This window comes from Periophthalmus magnuspinnatus, chromosome 15 (genome assembly GCF_009829125.3).
Source record: "Periophthalmus magnuspinnatus isolate fPerMag1 chromosome 15, fPerMag1.2.pri, whole genome shotgun sequence".
NCBI lineage: Eukaryota > Metazoa > Chordata > Actinopteri > Gobiiformes > Gobiidae > Periophthalmus > Periophthalmus magnuspinnatus.
In genome coordinates, this window is record NC_047140.1 from 23,749,219 (window position 1) to 23,774,589 (window position 25,371).

The window sequence follows — 25,371 nt, forward strand, 5'->3', positions numbered from 1 at the left end:
TAATGATAGGTACAACTTAAGGAGAAGAAAAACAAAAAAACACCATACCCAGTGCCAAGTCCTGAGGCAATGTTTAGTGCATTGTTATTCTGCAATAGATTGAAAGGTTAAAGGAAATTTGATTCTTATCACGGATACAAATGTAATGTTACCTTTTCTGTTTAGCAGAACTTTTTCTTGTTGGTGAATGATTAGGTTCCAGTTGAAAAAAGGCTATGTAAGGAGATGACCAGACTCCCTGGGGTTGAAAATTAAAACCACAAAAACATAATTCTATCCTGATATTTTATGTAGGCCTAATCTCTCAAAATGCTGGACTACTGATGATTCCTAGAGTGTGTAAAAGCACAGCAGGAAGGAGAGCGTTCGGGGACCATGCTCCTGTGTTATGGAATCAGCTCCTGCCCATCTTAAAGAAGCCCCCACAACCTCTACATTTAAGACCAGCCTTAAGATGTTCCTGTTTGAATTAGCTTATGGCCAGGCCAGTTAGGAGTAGAAATAAAACCCACAGTTTTAGCTAAGTTGCCTTAGGAGCATCTCTGCTAGGGGAGCTATGGTAACCTGAGCACTATTCTCTGTTTCCTCCCATTTTCCATGGCAGCAACACTGACTGTTCAGTTCACCTGGAGACTGTTTATTGTTATTCACAAGTTGTTCCTGTCTCACTCTTTTCTTAGAAGTGCAACTGTTTCAGATGCCTGACCGCTTACCACCCACTGATGACTGGACCCTAGATGCCCCTCTTATGCCCTGATCCTGTTTTGTAGACCTGGAACCTCCCCTTCTCTCACCTGGCTGGATGACCCAGTACCTGCCTGGATGACCCCCACTCTATCCTGGATGAGCCCCCCTCTGCCCCTTAGTCTTGAGTGGGCTCTGACTCTACAGACTTGAATTTGGATTTGAATCTACAAAAGGATGCACATCAGTCCTGCCCTTCCATGGAAGTGGATCTCTCCTTCACTGTGATTCTCCGTGAGATTTATCTTTTGTCACTGTTTTTTTTTTTTTTTTCCTTGCCAAGACAGAGGGTCAAAGGACAGGGAGCACTCTGGAACAGTTATCCATTTGCTTATTTTCTAATTAATGTTGGTTATTCTGTCTGTGATTTACCAATGTTGATTTTCTAACTGTCATTTCCTGTTAAGCCCAAAGAAGCAACTGCTGTTGTGATTTGAGGCTTTACAAATATAAATTGAATTGGAGTAATCTGTAATGTCCCTATGTTTACTAACACTTTTTGTTGTTGAGTGATTAGGTACCACTTCTTAGGGAGAAAACTAGGATTCCTCTCACAGAGCCAGGCTGTCAACAGAAGTTTGGGGGCCCAGGGCAACAAGGCTTGTATAGCCCCTCTGATATAAATTAATAGGCAGAGATTACAGCTCTGGGCCCGGGACAACAGACCCATTTGTTCCCCCCTGACGATTCACCTGCCCAGAGGTTCCTAAGTCCCAATGCTGCACGCGGCTCCAGCAGCTGAATGCACCTGCACAACATGTAGGCTACCACCATTCATCATGTATTCCCTCTTCCAAAAGGATGACAAAAGTTCTGTACTGTTGTATTGTCCTGCTCTTCCTGCCCCATATGGCACCTCTGTGTGTTATTTATTTTAACACCATATCTGAACTTTCGACAGCCGCTCCCTACTGTGTCGAAACTCACAGTAACCTAAACCCACCTCAGTCAAAACCGATCACTTTGCCTAGAGCATTATGCAAGACTGTAGCACAACTGAACAACGGCAGAAATGGGCCTGGAAATGATGTAGCCATGGTATAGGCCTATAGACAAAGGGCGTTATTATACTTAATTACACTTTAACCAGTTACCGGATCAACGATAACAGCTCGAGTCTGGAGCGCTCCCTGATTATAAACATTACCACAAAACTCTTTTGTACTGCCAAACAACAGAATGCACTGGCTAAAATAATAGCCTACATAAAGAAATTGCACATGGACAAAATCTGGTTTTGAATTTAAAGAAATTAAACTGAAATAATATCCTAATAAAAATCCCTGTGCAGTACCGTTTGTGAACAGTAGGTGCTGCGTGGGAGGGGAGACTGGAGGCAGAGCGCAGCGGGCACAGCAGAATGCGACGTGTTACGTGCGTAAAACTTTCATGTCTCCTCTTCAGCGAAACAAACGGGACTGCTGCCTTCACAGGAGAGCCCTTATACAATGTAACACGCTGCAGCCTGGGTCTTCTGGGTTAAAAAGTGGCACTGTGCAATGGACGGGGGGCTAACTATAACTCTGATTTCAGTGGCAATGTTTTTAGGATGTTTTATTCTCGGATTCATCCCACTGTTGTTTACGCTTTCACAGGTAAGAGCTCATTTTGGCATGGAACAGCTTACAAAACCAGAGTACCGTTATAATGAATAGCTGTTGCTTTGTAGAGTTTTGCTCCAAGGAGGACGACTCTTATGGGACAACTCTGATTTATGCAACTTTGTACCAATAACTTTCATGTACCAAAATCCTGTCTAACTCACGTTTGAAACAAGCGCTAAAATGGGCTATGTAACGCAGTTTTATGCATTTGTTGTAAAAAGAATTTAAGCAAAAATGACATCTAAAATGGGGTGCGTTTTAGGTTTTTGTCTTGCTGGTTTGAGTCAAGTTTTAGTGTTGATGTAGACTTGAAAAAAGTGCACTAAAGCTCCAGGACAATATGGGCTTATCCAGTTCTGAGAGTTAAACCATGATTAAACATTGAGTGAACTGAGGTGTGGGTGCTCTAGGGTTGAATTCCTGTGATCAGCTGAATGTGTCATGTGTTTTGTTCCTCAGAGGAGCCTGAAGTTTATCTCCATCCTGGGGGCAGGGCTGCTGTGTGGGACCGCTCTTGCCATCACCATCCCCGAGGGAGTGGAGCTGCTGGAGGACTCGCTCAGTGGGGAAGGTTAAGTGTAGCTTGCACACATTCACTGAACCATAATAAGCTCAGTGTGCAATCAAGGGGTGGAGAGTATATGCGCAAAGTATAGACATGTCTTTTTGAATCTGAGCTGGTTTACGGTATCAAATCATATATGAGTGAATTTCATGGTGAACTATGTGGAGAATCTGCTATCTGCTTGTCTCTTATTACTTTGCCTATAATGTTCTACAGCTGGGCATTAAATCTAATCTTAATCTATTTCACCTTTGTTCTTTTAAAGGTGTTATTGCAAAAAATAAATTAAAAAAATCTTTGCACTGTTACTGTGAGTCTCTCGCTTCTCAACAGACCTGACCTGTAACTTGGTTTGTTGCCACCTGCTTGTCTCTGTGGAAATACTGTACACAAGTTTAATCCCATACTGTGGGACATACCTGGCAATGCAATAACAAGATGGAAACATCCAGAAAATTAACATAGCACACCATTGAATAGACCTACCTCTAATGTCTATTACACATGCATTATATTATTGCAAACATATTTTACCATCTTCTCAAACAAACCAGTATGTATTATGTATTGTTTATGTATGATATTGTTAATTAAAAATACTAGTAAAATCTTGAATTGAATGTTATTGTGATACTGTCGGGCCAGAGAGGCTGAATAACTCCTCTGAGACTGTACCTAATCATTCAGTTACACTATAGCAAGTCTATATTAATTTCACATCTGTAGAACAGCCACACTACATTATGCAGGTGGAAAAAAGGTAGACCTGTTCGGCATGAAACTGTATATTCCTCCTTTAAATAGGCTTTTATCAAATTTCCATATCAATTGTACTCTGCCTGTGAACCTTAATAGGCAGCTGCGTTGATTGTTGTGATCCTGTTTTGTCTTTAAAACAGTATCTTATGTTTGCTCTGATGTCTTTTATATGGATGTGATCAAAAACCCTTTCTGTCCCTTCCCTCTGCAGACCACTCCTCTGTTAAAGCGTCGTCAGACCTCAATGAAACGCAGCACGACTCAAGGTCCACAGAAACAGTCTCTTCATCCAGGTTCATCATCGGAGTGGCTCTGACCTTCGGCTTCCTCTTGATGTTCATCGTGGATCAGATTGGAAGTTATTTTTCCACACGAGGCAAGAACAGTCAGGTCTTTTTCATAAGGCCGCACAATATTCTTTACACACTTTATGCACATTGATTTTATTGATTACTTTTGCCATAAATGGTGCTTTTGTACATCACCATATTTTTAATGTACATTTTTTAATATTATAATAGTAAATATTATAATGCAAATTCTAATCACATTTCCATTTAATAATTAAAGGTTAAGTTAAGTAAATATTCCTTCTACTTTACCACTCAACCTGTTCCAAAACAAAGATATTTTGTTCTGTGGTCTCAGGCATAACAGCGTGTTTGTCAAACAGCACTGGGCTCACAGCGACTCTGGGACTGACGATTCATGCTGCGGGTAAATATATGTGTTTGCATTACAGTAGCTAAAAAGGCCATTTACCACAAACCACTAATAGCATCACTGTGGGACTCCCTGTGTTATGTGTCTGTATGCCACATTATTTTGTTACTTACATGACTAGTCTTGCTTGGCAAATCCAGATGATATCTCATTCCTTTATTTATCTCATGATAGTATCTATTTATTTTTCCTGATATGGACCATGCATGACACTGATTGGCCAATCCACCTGTCAGTCACGGCCATTTGAAAAAGGGGAGATTCACTGGTGACCAGACTCACATCTTCGTTAAGTATTGAAGAAGTGCGTTCTGGATCTCAGGCAATGGCTGGTTTGCTAGTAATAACAAAAAAAACTGTTAAGAAATGTACGTACTGGATTGAATGTACTAAATTCTTAAAATTGATTTATTTTTTTTAATACTGGGATTATATGAAATGTTTATTGAGTTTCACCCGGTATATTTGACTTTTTATTCATTTTTGTTGTTTACATTTACACAGCGGATGGATTTGCTCTTGGTGCAGCAGTGGCCACAGCTAAAGTAACTGTACAAGTCATAATATTTTTGGCTGTAATTCTACACAAGGTGAGATTAATTTATCAAATAACTCATTGTTAAGTTTGTTCTGTAGGCCTTAGGTGAGATAAACCAGACTGGTAATTTCAAGGCTCACACCCAGAGATAGTACATAACAACCACCTGTTCCCACTCACTGTCTGCCCCTGGGGACAATGTAGATGGACCAATTTACATCTGCACTATTGTTTTTAACCAAGGGAAAAACCTGAGATAACAATATCATAGAACAGTGGGCCTGATTATTTACCACTGCCAATATAAAAAAAAGATGCAAACGTTTGCACATTGACTGTGTTCAGAAATGTACACAGTCAATGTGCAAACTGACATTTCTGTCAGATGAAAAAACATTTTATAGCAATGAATTTTGTATTTTGTATTTATACACTTTATCACTATTGAGGTGAAATTTAATAGTACACTACGCACCATTTCTGGTGCAGGGTCCATCACCTGCTTGTCTCCATGGAGATGTTTTGCCTGTAATATTCCACAGTATAGTATTCATATGATCTATGTTTTTTATTGCTCTAAAATACACTGAAAAACATGCATTCTTACATACATTGTCACATCTCCATAGATCTACCTATAACTTTACCTGGTGACATTACCTGCTTGTCTCCATGAAGACATATACATTTATTGCCGTATGGAACGTTACAGGCAAAGCAATAACATCTCCATCACACTAAAATGTGTCCTGCAGTTTAAAATAGATGTCATGACACTAATATGTGTTTCTTATGCAGGCTCCTGCATCCTTTGGCCTGGTCTCTTACCTGATGCACACAGGCCTGGAGAAGAAGTACATTCAGGGACATTTACTCACCTTTTCTGCTGCGGCTCCTATCGTTGCCATCGCCACTTACTTTATTTTGCATGTTGTAAGATCAATTCAAATCATATTGATATATTTCATAGGTGAAGCAGAAGCTAGACCTGCCATTGTACAGTCTTTGAAGTGTGATAATAATATTGCATTAAATAATACAATTATGAGGATAATAATCCCTTGAAAATGAACCATAATCGCCACTTGGCTCTGGCATGAAATGTTCCGCAGTATGCTCTCTTGCATTTATTCACCAATGTTTTTATGTCAGAATACTTCATGAAACACACTAGCGGCAATAAAAGTACATACAAATATAGAGCTCAACAATATCAACAATAACTTTATATAATAATTATTGTGAGCAGCCTAACACTAATTTGCAGAGGTGTGGACTTGCAAATATGAGACTTGGACTCGAGTCACATTTCAGTCACTATTTTGATGACTTGAGACTTGATAAAATGGACTTAGACTTGGGACTTGACTTGGACTTGGAGCGCTGCAAATTGAGACAACTTGAAGTTTCTCCTTAGAAATTAAATAAATGTGTCAAGGAAACACTCTCTATATAGTTGATACATAGCTTTATTTTTTGGAACAAACTGGAAAATGTCCCTCTTCTAAAAGCTTTTTTGTAATTTGGTATAAAGATTCGAAAGGACTTGAAACTCAAAGCATAGGACTTGAGGGTTGTCCTGCCTGTTTAGACTTTGATATACAAAATACATCTATACAGTCTCACCTGTGGTAACCAGACACATTTTCTTCTGTCCACAGTCTGGCAGTTCCTCTGTGAACCAAAACAGCACTACTGGCATTGGGATGTTATTCTCAGGCGGGACTTTTCTTTATGTGGCTACAGTTCATGTCCTCCCAGAGATCAGCAGCAGAGCGGGCGATACAGACTCTCTCCAACCCCATCCTGAAGGACATCTGCACCAACAGCACTACATGGGACTCCTTGAAAGTCTCACCCTCATTTTTGGACTTGGGCTTCCTGTTATACTTGCTTTAGGCCTAGATGACGACTGAGGAGAAAGACTTACGTAGTGCCATGGAAAAGACTCATCTCAATGGGACCACCCTTTGTTATTTAACACACGTGCTCGGAAGAAAAGGTTGTCATCCAAAGTTTAACATTTCAGCCTGTGTCACTATGCTTTGATTTGGTGCCAAAATATTTCTCACCATTTATAACAAAAGATAGCTCCCCAAGAGATTTCTAGTTGACGACACATTGAAGCTACTTGATAAGTTATGGGGGAAACACCAAATAACCTGATACACCCTGTTTTGCACTACACAAAAGAAACTAGGCCAGAGGTACCCACCAGCTTCTTATTAACATGCGAACGAGGTTGATTTGTTCCAAATACTTGAATAAAGGTTTAAAGTTACAGTTTTCCGTGCAGTATATGAAGCACAGGATGCCTTAAGGCTGTAGAGAAGACAATATTTTATTTTGATGGACCTTTTTAAAATTATTGTTAAATATATTTAATTATATAAAATTAAGCAGCAATAAAAATTCTTTGAAAAAAGGATTTCCTGACTACTCGATGACCCAAGCGTTCTATTTTGCAAATCAAAAGGATTCTAACGATACAACTTATAGCCAGCTTTGTATATGAACAGTGGTTCTGCAGTATTTTACTACCATTGTTCACATTAAAGGTAAATACTCCACATTTCAAAGGCGTTTTGTTTTAGGTGATAACCATATAAGAAGACTTTGAGAAGGAGGAGTGCAGTTGTTTGTCATGGTTCAACATCACAGGAAAGGACAAACTGGGGAGGACTAACAATTCAAAACAATTTTAATGGAAACAATGCAGTATTTCTAGTGTATTGCTGCCTTCTACGAGCTATCCTCTTATGACCTAAAGGAAGTCATGTATCATTTTACACATCTTTTTTCTTTTTGTTCAAACAACCTCTAAACAAACACACTGTATATGATTTACATACATAACAGTGATGTCCAATAAGCAAATACTTAACATGGCTTACTTATATATATATATATATATATATATATATATATATATATATATATATATATATATATATATATATATATATATATATATATATATATATATAGCATCTAACCCTTAACTAAGCACAGGTATGAAAGTTTACTGTTGAATTTGGATTAAGGAGGGAAACAGTGAAAAGGACCTCTGTGTGTCAGTTTGAATTGGTCTGTGCCTGTAGGCCATTAGAAAAAAAAAATTGAAAATATTGTAGACCTAATGAAAAAAAAGTATTTTGATCACTTTCACACCATTAAAGTAACTTTCAGACTTTATTTACACAAACAAACTACAGAAAGTAACAAATCACCTTAGTTACATATAAAGAAACAAAAAGAGCACAGGGCACCATCAGTGAGACAGAGTATGTTCACCTGATATTATTCACCTGATGCCATTTCAAACTGACCAGATCAATTCATAAGTAAAATACTACAAGGTGAAGAATACATTTATTGAATCAAACAGTATTATATTGTCTCTTCTTTCATAGTTTCATTTTATAGTGTCTCCTTTGCTTGCTTAGTCAATTTTTTTTTTCCATGTTATGAGCAATCAACACATGCTAGGCGGAGAAAATAAATTATCCAGTAACTGCCTTTAAATCTTACCAAAAAGTCATATAGAGTTTGACTGCACTGTGGAAAATGTTGACCACATAATTTAGTACATACATACAGAGCAAAAAACTTGGTGCAGATGCAAATGTTGTGTTTTTACCTGGAATGTTCCACAGTATAGCAATAAACATATCTAGCTATATGAAGCACCACCAGGCAAAGTTGCAGGTTAGATTAGAAGAAAGGTGACCCCATTCACAATCTTCTCAAGGTATTTTTGAACAATAAAAACACCTGTAGAATAAATGCAAAGATGCTTAAATAGATAAGTTAAATTTCATTCTGTGGAACACTGCAGACAAAGAAAAAAACATCTCCGTGAAGACAAGCAGGTGCCCCACCAGAAAAGTTACATTGTGCACCTTTAAATTAACTGGCTGTGTAACAAATGTGGTTAATACTAAATCAGTTTCACATGGCCCATAGCAGCATTGAGTTGAGCTTCTTTGAGTCTCTGGTCAAAATTGTTGTTGTTGATGTGCTGCCTCACTCTGTCTCTGAGATGAAATGAAGCCCGGGCCAGTCTGTGCGCCTCCTCCTGTATTTGCTCCCTCTGCCTCCTCAGCTTCTCTATCTTCCATTCCTTCCTTACTACACAACTCTCCTTCATCTTTCTCACCTCCTCTTCCTCGGCCTGCAGCCTCTCTCTCATCTGCTGGTGACACACCTCTCTAAGTCTGTTTCTCTGCTTTACCTGCATGGCTCTGCTTTTGTTCAACTCTGAGGCGTGTTGGGTTGCTTTCTGCATCCTCCGCTGGCTCACTTCGTACAATACTCTTTTGTGCATTAGCTGTTCTGTCTTCTGTAGTGAAGCCCTTAGCTTTGCCCTGTGAATCTGCTCCTCTTCTTGTGCAACTCTTTCTTTAATCTCCCTTAAACGTGCATCTACAACCTCCGCATATTTCTTACTACAGACCTCCATCTTTTTCTCCAGCTCTCTTCTCCTCTGCTCCTCCACCTCTTCTTCTTCCTGTTCTATCCGCTGCTTTGTAAACACATGTCTCAAAAGCTCTTGTCTGTTCTCCTCTTGCAGTCTCCTCCTCTCCTTCATTTCCTGTAGTGCTTTGTTCATCTTTGCCCTCTGCTCCCTCTCCACTGATACCACCCTGTCCTGTTCTAGCACTTTTCTATCCTCTTCTTCTTTATCTCTCAGCAGCCTCTCCTGGTTACGTTTACGTTCCCCTGCTTCCCTCACAGCGGCTATCAACTTCTCCTTTCTTTGCACCTCAACTTCTTCTTTCAGTCTCCTCCATCTATCTTCATGTAAAAGCACCTCTTGTTCCAGTTGTGTTGATTTCTCCGTTTCCAATTTGTTCCTAACCCTCCTCCTAAATTCTAACTCCTCATGCCAACGCTTCATTCCCAACTTTATTTTTTTCAGTCTCTTTCTCTCCTCCTCCATCTTCTCAGCATCCTCTTTATGCCTTGCATCCTTTCTCTCCTGTTCTTCATTGTAACTTTGCTCTAGTCTCATTTGCTCTTCCTCATGCCTTGCCAACATCAATGCAGCTATCTTGCGGTCTTCCTCAGACACTGTAACATTCATTTCTTTATTGATAGCAGTGGTAATTCTCTCCAGTTTTCTTTCAGAGGCTGGGGACTGTCTGAGATCTCCAAGACTGATGCTGCAAAGGGTGCTTCTATCTTGCTCCTTGTTGCTACTCATAGATTTCTTTTTGAAACACAAATCAGCGTATGTTACTGGACGTTCATATGATTCATCCTTTTTGTTTTGCGTTCTTGTTGAAGTCCTTGAAGTCCTAGGTGCAACCTCTGGTGCTTTTTGATCTTTGGGCCTCCAGTCTTCTGTGCACCCTTGGATTAATCTCTCCCTCTCCGCCTTACACATGCGCAACAGCCTCTTTCTTTCCCTTTCATACATCTCATGCATAACTTTTACGACCTCAAAAGGCACGTCACGTCGCTCTGTTTTCAGCTGGTTCAGAGATTTGATCAAAAGTTCAACAGGTTTGATGCCAAGGCGCGCGCAAGACTCCAACGAGCGTGGACTTGTCAAAATATAGCGACTCCTTTGCGCTTCCACAGACTCGAAGTTGTTCAGATCCAAATGAAGAACTGGAGACGTAGATCGTACTTGTGTCATTGTTAAAAAGCAAGCAGAATACATCATACATCCATTTTAATTACAGTCTTTTACTGTTCTTCTTCGTCGCAGCATGGTGATGAGGTCAGGAAAGGATTAACTGGGTCTTATTTGTAATCACCATCCGCCTCTGTGTCCCGTCCATTTAACAGTTAGAAAAAAGTCACCAACAGCCCTGCAAAGCAATACAACTTGTTATTAGATAGGCTAGACTGACTATGACCAAATCGCATGCGTAATGTTAGATTGGCGTTACTTACAGATTATCTCACGACAACTAAGGTACTAAACAACTGTAATAGATACCTGTGTGTGCTACTGCAAATTACCTGTACCTACTTGTTGAAGCATTGCAAATCTACCACCAAGCAAAAGCACCCATCAAGAGCAGCTGGAAATGAGAGGTCTGGCTAGCTCATGCACGCTCGACAGTGGACGCTTTCAGTTCCCATAGAAACGTCTCTCAATAGGAAGACGACTTTCACTTTGCCTACAGCGCCATCTAGTGTTCAATTCATGAACCGGGTCAGATATTTTATTAAGAGGAGATAACGATACATAACCTAGACGTAATAGTCGTGGAATCGTTACCTGCTTACGCAAAAATACGCCCATACCATAATTTGATGCAACATAGATCAAATACATCCATAATTATCTACTACTGTATGTAATTAGAAACGATAAATTTACGTAGATTATCATACTCTGTCATATAGCGTTTCTGCCAGTTGTTATCTCCCTTGCTAAAAACGTCTCTCAGGATGTTTCTATGACGTATTTCCGCTGTTGTTCCTAGACACCGCGTAGATTTTTATTTCAGTTTCTCAAACCAAAACGTAGCAGTTTAGTTGCAGTTTTAATGGGCATATTTATGATAGTCTGAATGTTTTGTTTATGGTCATCGTATGACATAAGTACAATAGCTTGCAGATTAAAAGATACAAACTGAGTGACGAGGAACAACACGTCTCCAGCGCGCCTTTTGGTCACTATTGAGGTAACGTCCCCAGTTTTCTACTTGTGATAAGTTAGTTGTTTTGTTACGAATACGTTTACACTGTCTGGTTATTAAAGAGCAAATGGTGTTTGACAAGTCCCTGGTTTGCTAGCCCTACCAATGTTGATGTTGCTAGCATAAACAAATAAACACAAAATACCCCAGAAATGTGCTAGTGAGATTATCAGCAATCAACAAACAATGTTATTACAGTCAAATTGACCCTTTGTACAGTGTCGCAAAGGCTTTTGGAAGTTCATGTTTTAATATATCCTAATGTTTTACAGTTTTGTTTCAGGTTTTCACTGACTGATTGAAGATGAGAAGGTCAAAGGGGGATGGCGACGATGACAACAACCACAAGACCTCCACAGTCCGCAAGCGAGATCAGCGGCGTGACAGAGATCATGATGGTTCTGGGATTGACTCTGGAAATCTGCAGGACAATGATGACCATGTCAACAGACGAGAAATACGGAGCAAATACAGAGACCTGATCAACTCAGTGCAACGTGAGTGAGACTTCATAGATAGATCATAGATCATACTTTTGTTTTGTCCATAAGTGTTCTTATTTTGATCCTTTGCCTTTCAGAGAATAGAGAGGATATGTTAAATCCTTCCAACAACATGCTCACAGAGGTTTTAGAAGAAGCAAACAAGCTTTTTAAAGATGGTATGTATACACCAAACATAACCATCTGCATAGTCTCTTTCTTATCAATATAAAACAATTTTGTCTTCTCCCCACAGTACGTCAGGCCAGAGAGGCAGCTCTAGATGCTCAGCTCCTTGTTGTGGCCACTGACCTTGGGAAAGAGAAAGCCAGTCAGCTGTGCGCAGAAGGGTCCTCTTTTGACCCTTCTGCTTTTGCTGAACACCTTGTGAGTGTCTATCACAGAAAAGGAAGATTGAGTGAAAGGCGCTGTACCTAAATTTTACTTAAAACATGAAAACAGAGCTAATTATTTTTACATGGTTTGCAGTGGTCCAAAGCAATTCCTCACTTATCATATGCATTCCGATCATCCTAATTATTCACCATAAAGAGTTTATAAGCCTTTTGATAGCTCTCAGAGGCCAGTGTGGAGTTTTGTTGTGACGGTAAAGCTAACCACAACTAGCATGCTAACTCGCACTACCTGATTATTGGACAATACGGTGCTTTATAATTAGATGCAGACAGCACACCTAACTTATTTTGACCTCAAGAGCTGGTTATACAATATATCTGTAATGGAGCAAGACAAACTTTGCTCAAATACACGGGATAAAATTCAGGGCCTTTTAATAATAGCTGCTAATCTTGCTTACGACTTCCTGTTTGTGCTGTTAGTTATCCTTCATGGGTCTAAACCGATTGGAGGATGCACAGAATGGCCAGCAGAATGGAGGTGAGGGATACCTGCCCGATGATGCATGGGACAGAGTGGCCCGTAGAGCGGAGTGCTGCTTCAAAACTGCCCCAACTTTCCATTACATGTGAGTGATGACTAACTTCTGTATAGTTAATATTTAATATGCGACTCTAATCCCCTTTTTTAATTGTATGCAAATATTATTTGTAGGTTGGGTTCATTTCATGCAGAGCCGCCGCCTCCGAAACAAAGAACTGAGAGACAAATAAGGGCACCAAACAAAGAAGCAAAAAGAATTATGCCTACTCAGGTAAATTTTGTATGTTATGTAATCTTTAAAGATTCTCACTGAACTGTCTTAATAAATAAAAGCAATTGAAAGCTAGTTTTACTGTAGTGGTACAACAACATTTGTAGGCCTGTCACAATAATTACATTATCAACTTAATGTTTAATATATGATCGCAGGAACAATTTATTTTGGGGCTCTATTTTGCCATTATTATGGAATAACATAAGATTTGAGCTTCAGAGAGTAGAAGAACTTCTTTGGCTAATCACCGGTTAATTCTGTCATTTATTGGTTTTAGCTCAGGCTTTTTAATGATACTCTCTATTTAAAAATGGGATTATTTTGTGTCACTGGCATAAAGTATTTTCAATATTATCATTTATCAAAATTTCTCTGTAATAATATATTGTGCTTTAAAATTTGTATTGTCACTGTCCTCGTCTGTTTTTAAAAATGGACCATGAGTCCGGATTAAAGATGAATTGAATTGTTGTCGTGACAGGCCTACTGTATTGTAGTGGTTGTAGTGGTAAAACATGTCTATATTTTTGGTTCCTGCTTTACTGTATAATATAGTAACTCTTTGTGCTCATAGCTTAAGAAAATGGAAGAATCTCAACAAGAAGCAACGGAAAAAGAGGTGGAGAGGATCCTGGGATACCTGAAGGGTTATTACAAAGAGGATCGTAAGTTGTGTTTATGATGACGTACTGTATTGTTATGTTTGTTTTTTAGTAAAGTTAATGTGATTTGTGGCTTATTTTCAGCAACAGCTCCAATACCATATTATGAATTTGTCATTGACCCCAACTCATTTTCCCGAACTGTAGAAAACATGTTCCACACGTCTTTTTTAATCAGGGTAAGATTTTGTTTATATATTTTTTGTTTATATATGAGTTAATATTCATGGCAAGGTAAGTTTATTTGTATAGCACAGTTCATACACAAACTAATTCAAAGTGATTTACAGAATAAGAAAGGCATTAAAATCACAATATAACAAATCAAAACATAAATAATCACAATTAATTAGCCTGGATTTAAACATTGTCAGAGTAGAGGCCTTTCTCACATCTTCAGGAAGAATGTTCCAGGTTTTAGCTGCATAAAACTGAAACACTGATTCCCATGTTTAGTCCTGACTTTAGTCCTGACACCAGGAGGCCGGTCCCTGAAATCCTCAGAGTGTGAAATGGTTCATATGGCACTAACATGTTGGGTCATCAGGTCTGTTGTTGGTATAATATCCTCATTTGTTTCTCAGGATGGTTTGGCCCGCATGTATCTAGATGATAACAGATTACCTTGTATAGGTGAGTTTTTTTTTTCTTTTTTTAGGTTTTTTTAAAACTAAACAACAAATGCCATCTGAATTTGGTTTGACTGAAATTATTATTATTTTTTTAATCCTCTTCATCATAGCTCCTGCAGAAGAAGGTGGGATGGAGGATGGAGCATCAACAAGTCGAAAACAAGGTGTAACATCAATAAGTCTTAAAACATGGAAAGTAAGTACTTTTTTTATTCTTTTCTATTTTTAACACCCAGAAATCAGAATCAGAATGTGTTAAAAATGTCATTAATTGATGTCAATCGTATATATGAAAGCCCTCTAAATTCAATGAGAGCTTATATTTCATATTTGAGAGTGAACATGGATTAAAATAAAATTAAATACAATAAGAGGACATTGTTGTGTTTGCTTGAAAAATTAGAGTAGAGCTGCACTTTGTTGCCCTCTAGTGGTGAAAATGAATATATCACCATTTGCTTTGAGCATTGTCGTAAGACAATATTTCCGAAATCCAACAGAAATGGGATAAAACATGTCTTTAAATTCAGTAACCGAGGTTATGTAAGACAAATGTGAAAGTGAAACAAAAAAATACTGACAAATGTTACTTTGTGCCCTTATTTTCATTTTTATTTTTAATGAGCTCTTTTTGCAACTTTAGTGATGTTTTTTATTTGTGTATCTTCAAAGTAACCCTTACAATATTGTTCATAATTTGATATATTGCCCACCTCTACTTTGAACAAAACAAGTAGTGGAATTATTGAAAATGTCTTATAATGATTTATTGATTGATAAAAATGTTAAGATAAAAAAGGAAACCATAATGTAATATGATTTTGTAATACTTTTAAAATTTGCTTTCTTTTAGGAGCTGATAGAAGCCTTTGACATTACAGACACAATGATCCAACCTTTGAACGTGTCGCAGACTGAGTGATGGACAGTTGAAAGCTGTTAAACCCTAACACTTTTTTATATTTGAAATATCCATTCTTTTACTGCAAAGACTATTTTAAGTGCCAGTACTGTGCACAGTATTTGTTATGTATGTTAACAGCATGTTTTATTTACTGGTTTTAAAACATTTAATAAAAACAAAATGCACAGTTTATTTATGTACAACAGCTCGATAGAATACAGTTGCATGAATGGGGCTGGATCAATATGGTCTTGTATCTTTATACATAGGCCTGTCATGATAACAAATGTTGAAGTGTGAAATATTGTTACAGAAAATATAGATGATAAATAATGATACTGAAATTTCTAAGCCACTGACACAAAAAATGAAAGTAGGGTTATTACATTAAACCTTTTTTTTAATTAACAATGTAATAAAGCGCTGCAAAAAATAAATGCCTGAATAAAAAGCAAAAGTAATTGTCATTAATGAGTTGTAGATGAAACAATACAATTTTGTATGGTTCATTATCATTTGCGCTCTAGAAGCGCAAATGATAATGAACAACACAAAATTGTTGACATAGTGATTAATGTGATGTAATATCAAATTTGTAATATTTATAGGCAACCAATGAATGAATAACAAAACAGCTCTGGTTGTTGGATCAGCCCACAGATCTTCACTGTGACACTGCAGATGTGAAGTTATTTCTTTCTAATGTATCTGATGTTCTCAGCTGCTCCTCCCATGACACACTGGGTCACAGACCTCAAGATTGACTTGCTTACTTAACTGCTTTTCCCAGGTAATATTTGGCTGCATGTTGTGGGATAAACTTCCGTAATAGGACTGATACTCCTGAACATGAATTTCATCCTGATCATGCAAGAGAATATTGCATTGTATTTATTTTTGCTTTTTCTAGTCATTAATTATGATGTAATAGAAACACTGTATAGCTTTCTTGATTTTTAAAGACACAGGCTCTACTGATGCTGCTTGCTCTGCTTCCCTCTCTTCTCTCCCTCTCTGTGCTTTTCCCTCCAAAGCGGTGCATGTGTGTGCTCAGCCATGCAGTGATGAGAGGCTGAACTGCACATGAGACTGCAGAAGAGCTGAGCTACAATTCTCACATTCATTTGATTAGGCTGTCACTGCTGTGTAGACTTTATATAACAATGGCTTGAAAATCTATGCCAGTGGCGCTGTAACGTAGACAGAGGCGGACACACGCGCTCACTGTTGCTCCTGCTTAGATCTTGGCTGTCTCGGCGATGCTGTGCTGTGCGATCGGCAAGGATGCAGTTCTGCAGAAAGGTTTTGTGCAAGCCGTGTAGCGCCCGAGTCACCTCCCCAGAGGAGGACATGGAATACAAGATGGGCAGCTGCATTGGAATAGCAAACAGGAAGGTAAATAAGAGAGGTATTATTGGTCTTTATGTGTTAATTAAGGTGTTATACTGAGAGATGCTGAGTTAAGGCAGTGTGCACTCTCATGTTGGAGGAGGGGCGGTGTCAAGACTCTGAGAGAAGAGCTCTGATGGCAAAGGAGGAGTCAGAAATGATTACTACAAGAATAAAATGGACAAAATGAGCAGTAAGCTAATATGGTGGTTGGGAATAACAGAATGGTCATGGTGGTACTGTGTATTCTGTATCCAAATCCAACCACAAGGAGGGTACACTTTGTGCTAGTTACAAGCCTGGATAAATTGAGAGATCGTGCTATGTCAGATCTGAATGGGAACAGTGGAAACTATGCACACAGTGATTGTAAAATAAATATTTCAATAGATTGTAGTTTGGTTGTGTAGTCTGGTCAATCTTTGTGTCAGACCCAGGCCAACACAAATGAGTTATAAAAGTAAAGTAAACCGAAGTGTATAATAAGCAAATCTCTAAATGTTATTTAAGTTCTATGAAGTGACTGCATTGGGTCGGAGATTGTATTTATCCAGTTGTCAAATTGGCATTATAACTGTGCTATTATTAGCTTGGTAAATAAGCTGCCTTTAAGCATGTGCCAGTCTGTTTTTCCCCATGTTTTCTTTTTCACTTTCAGCTACATCGTCTTAGTGTTCAGTGACTTATGGAAATATGTAATGTAGGCTATACCAGATTTCCTGTTTGGTGCATTCCTCTACATCTATCAGGGCTTCGAACTGTCTATATACCAAAGGCTTTTATTATGCAACTGTCTGCTACTATTATCGATAAAGCCTCCTGAGTGAGGGGCTAAACTTAAAACCTAAAAACCTAAGCTAGATGACTGCTTTTTGAAACTAATTGTTGTTTTGGCTGCTGTGTTGAGGGTCATTGAGGGTCTACTGTGAACATACTGGAAACGCTAACAACTTTAACTGGATTTATAAAGTCAACATTTCCAGTACTAGCTGATGGGTTTAACTGTTCTTAGACCTCATCTAGTTTGGCATTTGTTTACAGTGTTGCCTGAGACTCCCCATCAGCTGACAGTCTCCCAGGCCCCCCACCTCCCACCACACCCACACCACCCCCCAATGCTGCGTCAAGAAACCATGGCTCCCCCAGCTCCTGTTCAGTCCACTTAAATATGTTTCTTCCTGTCCCATGCCCACCTCGCGACCTCTTCGGCCTGGTGTCCTTTGCTCTCACTCGCTGTGCACTTCCAAAATAGCTTCAGAAACAGCCTGGGGCACTCTGAAGACAGGGAGCAAACACTTGTTCTGGACAACAACATTGGATTAAACATTTGTTAGAGGGTGTTTGTGAAAATCTGGGGTGAGTAGTTACAATTTTGGGTTTAGTTATTTAAACATGCATTACAGATTGCTAATATTGGTAATAACATTTTGCATTTTAGCATTTGAAATCAAGTACATTTATGAATTTATACTTTTTTTAGGTAATATATGCCATATTCTAAACATAAGTTTAGAATACTCTAACATAATATAACGAGAATACTCTAACAATAATATAAACATAGCATTATTTATTTTATTTATTTATACAGAGAGACCCCACTGAGAGCCCTCAGCCTCTCCTTTTCATAGGTGTTCTGTTCAAATACATAAAAAAATAAAGCAAGTATATAAACTTACAATAATATTGGTTCATTATTAGACTAGTTAACTACTTATACTACCTAAAATATGATTATAAAACATTGTTATTGCTTTCTGTTAACACAAGCTAGGAGCAAACAATACACTTTAAATGTATCTATGAATAATCTTGAAAACTGGCTTATGTAACAGGTGATGGACAGGCTAAATGACGTGTTAAGACGGGGTAATAATGTGATTGGCTAAAGTGTCTTTGTTGCTGCCAAAATCTCACGTAAACAGTGTAGCCAGTAAAAGTGCACATGCGTTGAGACTGAGGATTGAAATTACACCCCATTCACACAAATAGCCAATGGACAGAACAAGACACAGCATGACCTAAGTGTAGGAAGGAAGGGAAGACATATAAGAAATGACTGCAGGCCTAATTTCTCCTTTTACCTAATCAGGAAGGAAAAATAAATATTGAAATACACGTTAACCATTGCAGTCGTTAGGGATGTGTTTGTGTTGCTCAAAAAAAAAAAGATTTCTATTTATAAGTCAGTATATCCAGGTCAGTGATTTCTGACTAAACTTAAAGTCCCTGCAGAGCTGTGAGCAATGCATAAACAGAAGTCGAGAGCAAAAGTGAAATTAGGTCTTGTCTACAATGTGAGGATGATTTGAGCTAAGGTTTTACTATGGTTTGCAGCTTTTTAGGTGGCAAAGGTCTAAGTGATTTGCTTTAGCCCGAATGAAACTATTGCAGTATATATTGATTAGTTTGTTCCTATTTACAGCAAACAAAAAAGCAACCACTACCATCTCATTAAGGAACTAGAGTACTTCCTAACATTCAAAGTGGACATCTGGACATACTTACACTATCCATTAAGCCAGCTGTGCCATCTTCTGGGAAGTGGAGCATCTTATCTATGTCAGCGTTTGCATCCTATATTAGCTCTAGGCTTATTGTACGATATAGACCAGTGTTTCTCAAACTGTGGTGCATGTACTAGTGGCTGCCTTTACTGATGTGGCCTTCTGCATTTTGAGTAGCCTATTCATTTTATTTATAAATAAATCTATTAATGTGTTCTAAAATCTAAATAATGATTAACCCAAAGAAGGAATCATGTGGTTTAATCATTATGTAGAATGACCTCATCCATTGCTTGATCTTATTTTAGACCATTATAGCCCGGGATTTATTTCTGGTGGTACTCGGAAAGTCAAATTTGAGCTTCTGTGGTGTGATACGTTTGAGAAAGCACTAATATAAAACATTATTGCAGGCTGCTAAAGGACTACAACTGCATTGAGTAGGCCTATTAGTTTGTTGAACATATCGTTTAAATCCTTAGCTTACTGGAACAACCCTATGGAAGTCCTATAGGCTTCTTTAGCCCTGTAGAGAGGTCTTTAATGGCATTCCCCCAGACCACTTTAATCCCATTGAGTAGAGTCTGCTAACTTATTCAGAGCTGAACCTGTCCCGGACTGGATGGATGCTCAGGTGCAGACCCTCGAGACAGAGACACAGAGGGACAGCTGCTGATGTGAGTCTTTGGACAGGTGTAGTCACGTGGTCATCATGGGCAATGAAAACAGCACAACCGAGCCTCTGGTAAGAAACAAACAAACAGAAAAAACAAAGAAAAAACACAACTACAATGCGATTTACTACAGTTTTGAGCTACTACTAATGCTGGCCTTACTAACAACATGCAACTAACTAATAACAGTTGGATGTAGGCCAAAAATACTTAAATTCGCCGTTAAATTAACCGTTCACTACTTAGCTTTAACTCTTGCTGGGTTAAATATTTGTAATAAGTATGTGTCTTTATGATAATCTAGATAACTTTGCATTCCCAGCATGCATCTGTAATAAGAATATTTGATTATACTTAGATGATTCCCAGGTGACGCAAAGATTGTTAGCAACTTGTTAGCTAGCTTTAGCTTTATTATTTTTGACTCAGTCGCTCAACCGTTGGTCTCGCATGTGACTGTATTTTTCAAGGTATTTTGGATTATCTTAATAGGATTTACTTAAATATTGTCTTATGATCTATACAGGCCTTACGGTATGCGACAAGTTGACTTTGTTTGGGATTGCTGCTCGTGTTTTTGCTTTAGTGCACAGTTATAGAGGGTTAAATTTAAGACATTGCAGGTTTATGACTTTCATTTCCCTGTTACAGTCAGAAGAGGGCGCTCCAGAAAGTGTTGTTCTATTTCCACCTCAGGAGAATCACTCACTCGAGGTACAGTGTTTGTGTTATGTCCATGGATCTATTATAGGCCTGTGATCTTATTTTACTTCCATGGTTGTGTCTGTAAACATCAGCTTGGTTTCGCTTTGACTATGGCTGGGATATGGACATATAGCCTCTGTTGTCTGTGTGTTTATAACTTTTGTAAGTGCACAGGTGAATGTCTGGCTGGCTCAAAGAGTACTTTTTTCCCATTTCGCTTTACCTATAGTTTGGTAGGCATCGCACATAAAATACAATTACATATTTGCCAAAAAGAAAACAGTAACAATAAACAAACACATGCAGAAGAGAATAACTTGTATTAAATTAAAATTGTGAACATGTGTGTCCAGGTAGCCATCAAATAAGACTTCTCTCAGAAACTCCACTGTTTCTAATAATTTTAAGACACAGAAGATGATATATTCTGGTCATATTTATTTATGTACTTAATTTATTTTTCTGACCTGACAAACAAAAACTAAAAAAACAATTTTTTTTTGGGAAATATTTCATTTATTTTGGTTTGAAACAATTTACTTGATTCAAAAACATATATTTACCTGTCTTCTCTGCTTAATTCTGTATGAATGAAAATTATACAAGTAAAATGTCTTATGAAACAATATGTGCATGGCATGTGCGTGTTTCCAAGTACGCTACCGCAGACAGTGATGGTGTCAAATAGTAAAACAAACCACAGTCAAAGTTAAAGGCTTTATAAGTAATGCAGGAGCTAGCTGTTTGTGTGCGACCCTGATGCAACAAAAGCCCATAAGGAGTGTAACCTGATCCTCCCTGCGGGGGTCAATGCAGCTTTAGACCCTTGGCCTATTTCCCATCATTCACCTGCAGAGGCACTGTCAGTTAACGCAGAGTCGCACAAAGCCGGGAGGGGGGAGGAGACAAGGATGTAAACAGGGAAGCACTCAAGGAAAGAGGAGGCGAGGAGGGGACATATTAGTGTGAGGACGGCATTGAAAGAGCCAACTGAGAGTACAGGGGGAGGAGAAAGGGAGCACGATACTACCCTGCAGCCACTCTGTTTGGGTCAGCCTGTGCTAGTGTAGTGTTTCTCTACTGGGCACACTTCAGGAGGAAAAAGACCTCATGGAAACTTAAGCGGGGAGTGGCTGGCAGAGGAGGAGAAGAAGAAGAAGGATATAGCTGGAGATAAGAGGGAGAAGGAAGTGAGCTGAGTCAGTTGGAGAGAGGAGGGAGAGTCAGCAGCATGTGTTGTTTCAGCATGTTGGTCGGTGTCATCGTGTGCCCTCTTGAAAACACTCACACGGACCCGCAGTGAGGCATAGGACTGCACTGTAGAGTCACCTTCAGGAGTTCTGCCTGGTAAGTGCAGCTGGGGTAGTCTGTCTAATGTAAGAAGAGAGGAGAGAGAATTTTCAAGTAATAGTAGTAGTGGTAGTAGTAATTTGACTATTCTCTCTGGTTAGGTACATAAACACAGGAGCATGCTTTCCTATTCCTACGTAAACATACACAGACTTACTATTGAGTAGTAGTAGGCAAATTGGTATCACTATTTGGTGTTAATACTCCTAGTTGCAATAGGAGCAGTAGTTGCTAGTGTTAAGGAAATACTTGGTTGTAGTTGTAGTAGCATGGTTAGAGTAATGTGAATACAACACAGGAATATATTTTACAAATAATAGTAATAGTAATAGTAGTAATAGCAGTGGTAGTAGAATGTTGAATATCTTTATACTATTACCTTTATTCAAGCAATGATTGCGTGTTGCTGCATTTGCTGTTTTAGTATTGAATAGCATAGTATTAGTGTAAATGTATTGCTGGTTTAGTACTTGTGTTTACTTGTGTGTAAGTACGTTTCATGCATATTCTCATTAGACTGTAGTACTTATTATGGATAAGTCTCCAGGCAACGTTAGAGTACTTTCTGTTTTCAGGAAAATGAGTAACAGACTGAGACGTGGGATGTGCTTTTCCACTTCACAAAGGTATAACTGGTATTACATAACTCAAGCTCATGGTACCTTTAAACCTGGATACTTCTACAAACCAGGTGGGACATGCATTCAGACATAGTGCAACAAGGCATTTTATATTAGCTGTTTGTAATGACAAGGGGAGCACTTACAGGAAACAGGAAACCCAGACCCCTAAGATGTGAAGTTGTATCTGTTTAGGTTGTTGTGTTTTCATCTGATAAATTTTACAGTAAATACAGAGTTTCACCTGCAGTTGGCTACTATTATGAGGCTATCAGATCTTTATAATAAAAAATGTTTCCCATTAATATTAAAAATGATGGTGGCTGCACTTTTCTACTCTCTATAAAACAAGGTAAAAAATAAAGAGTAGTATAACAAGCTGTACTTTTTGTTTACTCCATTGTTTAAAGATTAAACGGCAAGTGTTTTTTTTTTTTTTTTTTAACTAAAGCTTTACTAAAATTGTAAAGTTTAGTCAAGTCTATTGTTCTTTTGACTTTTTCATAGATGGTAATGCTGTTACTGTAACTTATTATGTCGTATTTAAATCATGTTTAAAATACTACTGAAGCGTAGTTGTGTAAGGTGGCCTAGAGTTATATAGGTTTCCTTCCATTCATGTAAAAACTTTGTGTGTTTCTAAGGACATAAATATTATTGTTTTCAATACATCACTGAAAGGCTCATATTGGAGCATAGCAGAGATGAGCAAAGTGAATAATCTCTGTGCACTTTGAATGGTAATTAGTTAGAGACCGGGTGACTGGACATAAGTGAACTTTGAGACTTTCCAAACACAAACTATACCAGCACATAGTCTGTCACAATGATTACTATATCACCTTATCATTCAATATATGAAATCTTGAACAAATATTTTGGTCTCAGTATTTATCGTGAGTACTTTTTCTTTGCATAATTGGGGAGATTTTGGGTATTTTTGTTGTAATACGATAAGATTTGAGCTGTGAAGAGGTAAATAAGTCCCTTTTATGCCTACTTAATGCTATATTCTATTGCTATTTATTTGTCAAAGCTCATGTCTTTTAATGAAACAGTCTATTTAAAATGGTTTACTGGGGTTATTTTGTATTATTTAACTCTTAATTAGTGACATAAAGTAGTTTCAATATTATTGTTTATTGCAATATTTCTGTGTAGCGATCTATCATGCTTCAAAATGTGTTATCATGACAAGTCTATCAGCACCAGTAGTTTTTGTTATCAGAGTAAAGTTAGACCTGTACTGAAGTTAAAGTTTTGTGCTGCCACTCTGTCTGTGGCATAAATAATGAATGAATGTATCTCAGCAGCTTCTCACCGCACATAGCGTTAGTGTGGGCATCAATCACATGATAGTGGGTCAATTACAGTGTGTCCAATGACCTTTAGTATGGTATTTTCAAATGAGGACATCTTTCATCAGCCACTGTAAAACAGTCAAAAACACACTCATAGACAGGAGTATGCAATGAAGTTGTAGATAGTGATGGACTGTGTCTTAACTGTGCTTGCAAGCTGGATTTGCCTATTGTAAAAAAAACTAATTAGTCCAGCTCAGAAATCTTTAATACTACTAAACTCTCCTGGCCGAGTGAGGGATTGCTCAGGCTTATTGTCAGGGATTTTAATTTTGCCTGTGGTTACATTGTATTATTTTAGAATTTTTTTAATTATAGTGAATCAGTCTTCTGTCTGGACATCAGCTTACATAGATCTCTAATATGCTGTTTCATAAAGATTATTTAATTCATGGTGTCACGAGTGACAGTGCATGGTGCTGTAAAGGTCTTGCCTGTTACTAAATAAACTCTGCGGAACAGTAACATTACTGGGGCATTACGTTTATTCCGTTTCGCTTTAAACCTCAAACTGTGGGTGTTTCACTGTTTGTCTATGACATGCTTGCACTTGTCAAAGTCCACATTGGTCTGCCATATGCTTAGGCTCCAGCAGGTGTGGGTTATATACTGCCTTTGAGACATGAAAAGAAATCATAAATAATGTAATAAATTAAGCAATAGATGAAATCATATTATTTATTGACCTTTATTTAACCAAGATGGACACACTGAGAGTACTGGCCTCAGAGGGGATCTTAGGATGTTTTTTTTGTTTAAACAATTATTGTATTATATGTACTGTCAAAGCATACATGGAAGATTAAACTTTATCACTTTTTTTTTTTTTTAAAGCTGCAATAAATAAAATGAGTGGTTTTGCTCCAGGTCCAGGTTTTGTGGGACAGAATGAGCTCCCATAGCATTCAGTCCATAGTTTAAATAACATTTTTTTTCAACAATAATTATAATCATAGTTGAAGTTCGATAAATTGGTAATTCCTCCCTCCCTACTGTGTCTGTCCCACAGACTGAAGCCCACTCTGACTCATCCAAGAGGGACAACAAACCACTGCTCAGAGGGGCGTCCTCCAGCCAGCAGAGCCTGTCCCTGTCCCAGTCTGTGCTGCCGGATGTCCCAGTGCTGAGTGGAGTGGAGGAGACAACTAGATCTCCCGGAGACCCGCTGGACAGAGAGGAACTGGAGTTTCCTCACGACCTGCTGCCCAGCCTTGACTTCAGCAGTGAACTCAACATCTGGGAGTCATCTCTAGGGTGAGGGTCATACACAGGTGTCATAAAGTCCTAGAGGGCTGCTTCACCACACAGTACACACACAC

General features: G+C 38.3%; 4 protein-coding genes across 12 annotated transcripts in view; 3 read left to right on the forward strand and 1 right to left on the reverse strand.

The window, feature by feature from the left end:
- The first annotated feature begins 2,116 nt into the window (after nucleotides 1-2,116).
- Nucleotides 2,117-7,298, forward strand: LOC117382679 (zinc transporter ZIP9). Its single transcript, XM_033979906.2, has 7 exons — nucleotides 2,117-2,339; nucleotides 2,808-2,919; nucleotides 3,884-4,048; nucleotides 4,321-4,389; nucleotides 4,900-4,985; nucleotides 5,732-5,866; nucleotides 6,595-7,298. The coding sequence occupies exons 1-7, from the start codon at nucleotides 2,244-2,246 to the stop codon at nucleotides 6,847-6,849; spliced, it is 918 nt and encodes a 305-aa protein (XP_033835797.1). The 5' UTR covers nucleotides 2,117-2,243; the 3' UTR covers nucleotides 6,850-7,298.
- Nucleotides 7,299-8,873: 1,575 nt separating this feature from the next.
- On the reverse strand, nucleotides 8,874-10,577 carry LOC117382208 (coiled-coil domain-containing protein 177). Its single transcript, XM_033979302.1, has one exon. It carries the CDS (start codon nucleotides 10,575-10,577, stop codon nucleotides 8,874-8,876), a length of 1,704 nt encoding a protein of 567 aa, XP_033835193.1.
- A 774-nt stretch (nucleotides 10,578-11,351) lies between these two features.
- Nucleotides 11,352-15,889, forward strand: nsmce4a (NSE4 homolog A, SMC5-SMC6 complex component). Of its 3 annotated transcripts, none has more exons than XM_055227276.1 (11): nucleotides 11,352-11,577; nucleotides 11,876-12,089; nucleotides 12,173-12,253; nucleotides 12,331-12,461; nucleotides 12,914-13,059; nucleotides 13,146-13,245; nucleotides 13,823-13,913; nucleotides 13,995-14,089; nucleotides 14,495-14,543; nucleotides 14,653-14,738; nucleotides 15,396-15,889. In XM_055227276.1, exons 2-11 carry the CDS (start codon nucleotides 11,897-11,899, stop codon nucleotides 15,462-15,464), a joined length of 1,041 nt encoding a protein of 346 aa, XP_055083251.1. In that variant the 5' UTR covers nucleotides 11,352-11,577; nucleotides 11,876-11,896; the 3' UTR covers nucleotides 15,465-15,889. The 3 variants fall into 3 exon arrangements, with proteins under 3 accessions (XP_055083251.1, XP_033835796.1, XP_055083252.1); XM_033979905.2 differs by having other exon boundaries at nucleotides 11,355-11,577; nucleotides 11,865-12,089; XM_055227277.1 differs by lacking the exon at nucleotides 14,495-14,543 and having other exon boundaries at nucleotides 11,376-11,577; nucleotides 15,396-15,797.
- Nucleotides 15,890-16,506: 617 nt separating this feature from the next.
- Nucleotides 16,507-25,371, forward strand: part of tacc2 (transforming, acidic coiled-coil containing protein 2) — a 51,186-nt gene continuing 42,321 nt past the window's right edge. Inside the window, exons 1-4 of one of the 7 annotated variants that reach the window (XM_055227270.1) lie at nucleotides 18,030-18,191; nucleotides 19,943-20,087; nucleotides 20,668-20,730; nucleotides 25,062-25,306. In XM_055227270.1, the coding sequence (XP_055083245.1) occupies nucleotides 20,055-20,087; nucleotides 20,668-20,730; nucleotides 25,062-25,306 (341 nt within the window). In that variant the 5' untranslated portion in view covers nucleotides 18,030-18,191; nucleotides 19,943-20,054. Of the gene's footprint in view, nucleotides 16,842-18,029; nucleotides 18,192-19,942; nucleotides 20,088-20,667; nucleotides 20,731-25,061; nucleotides 25,307-25,371 lie in introns of those variants that run through there. The other 6 variants (XM_055227275.1, XM_055227273.1, XM_055227274.1 and 3 more) reach the window with 6 other exon arrangements.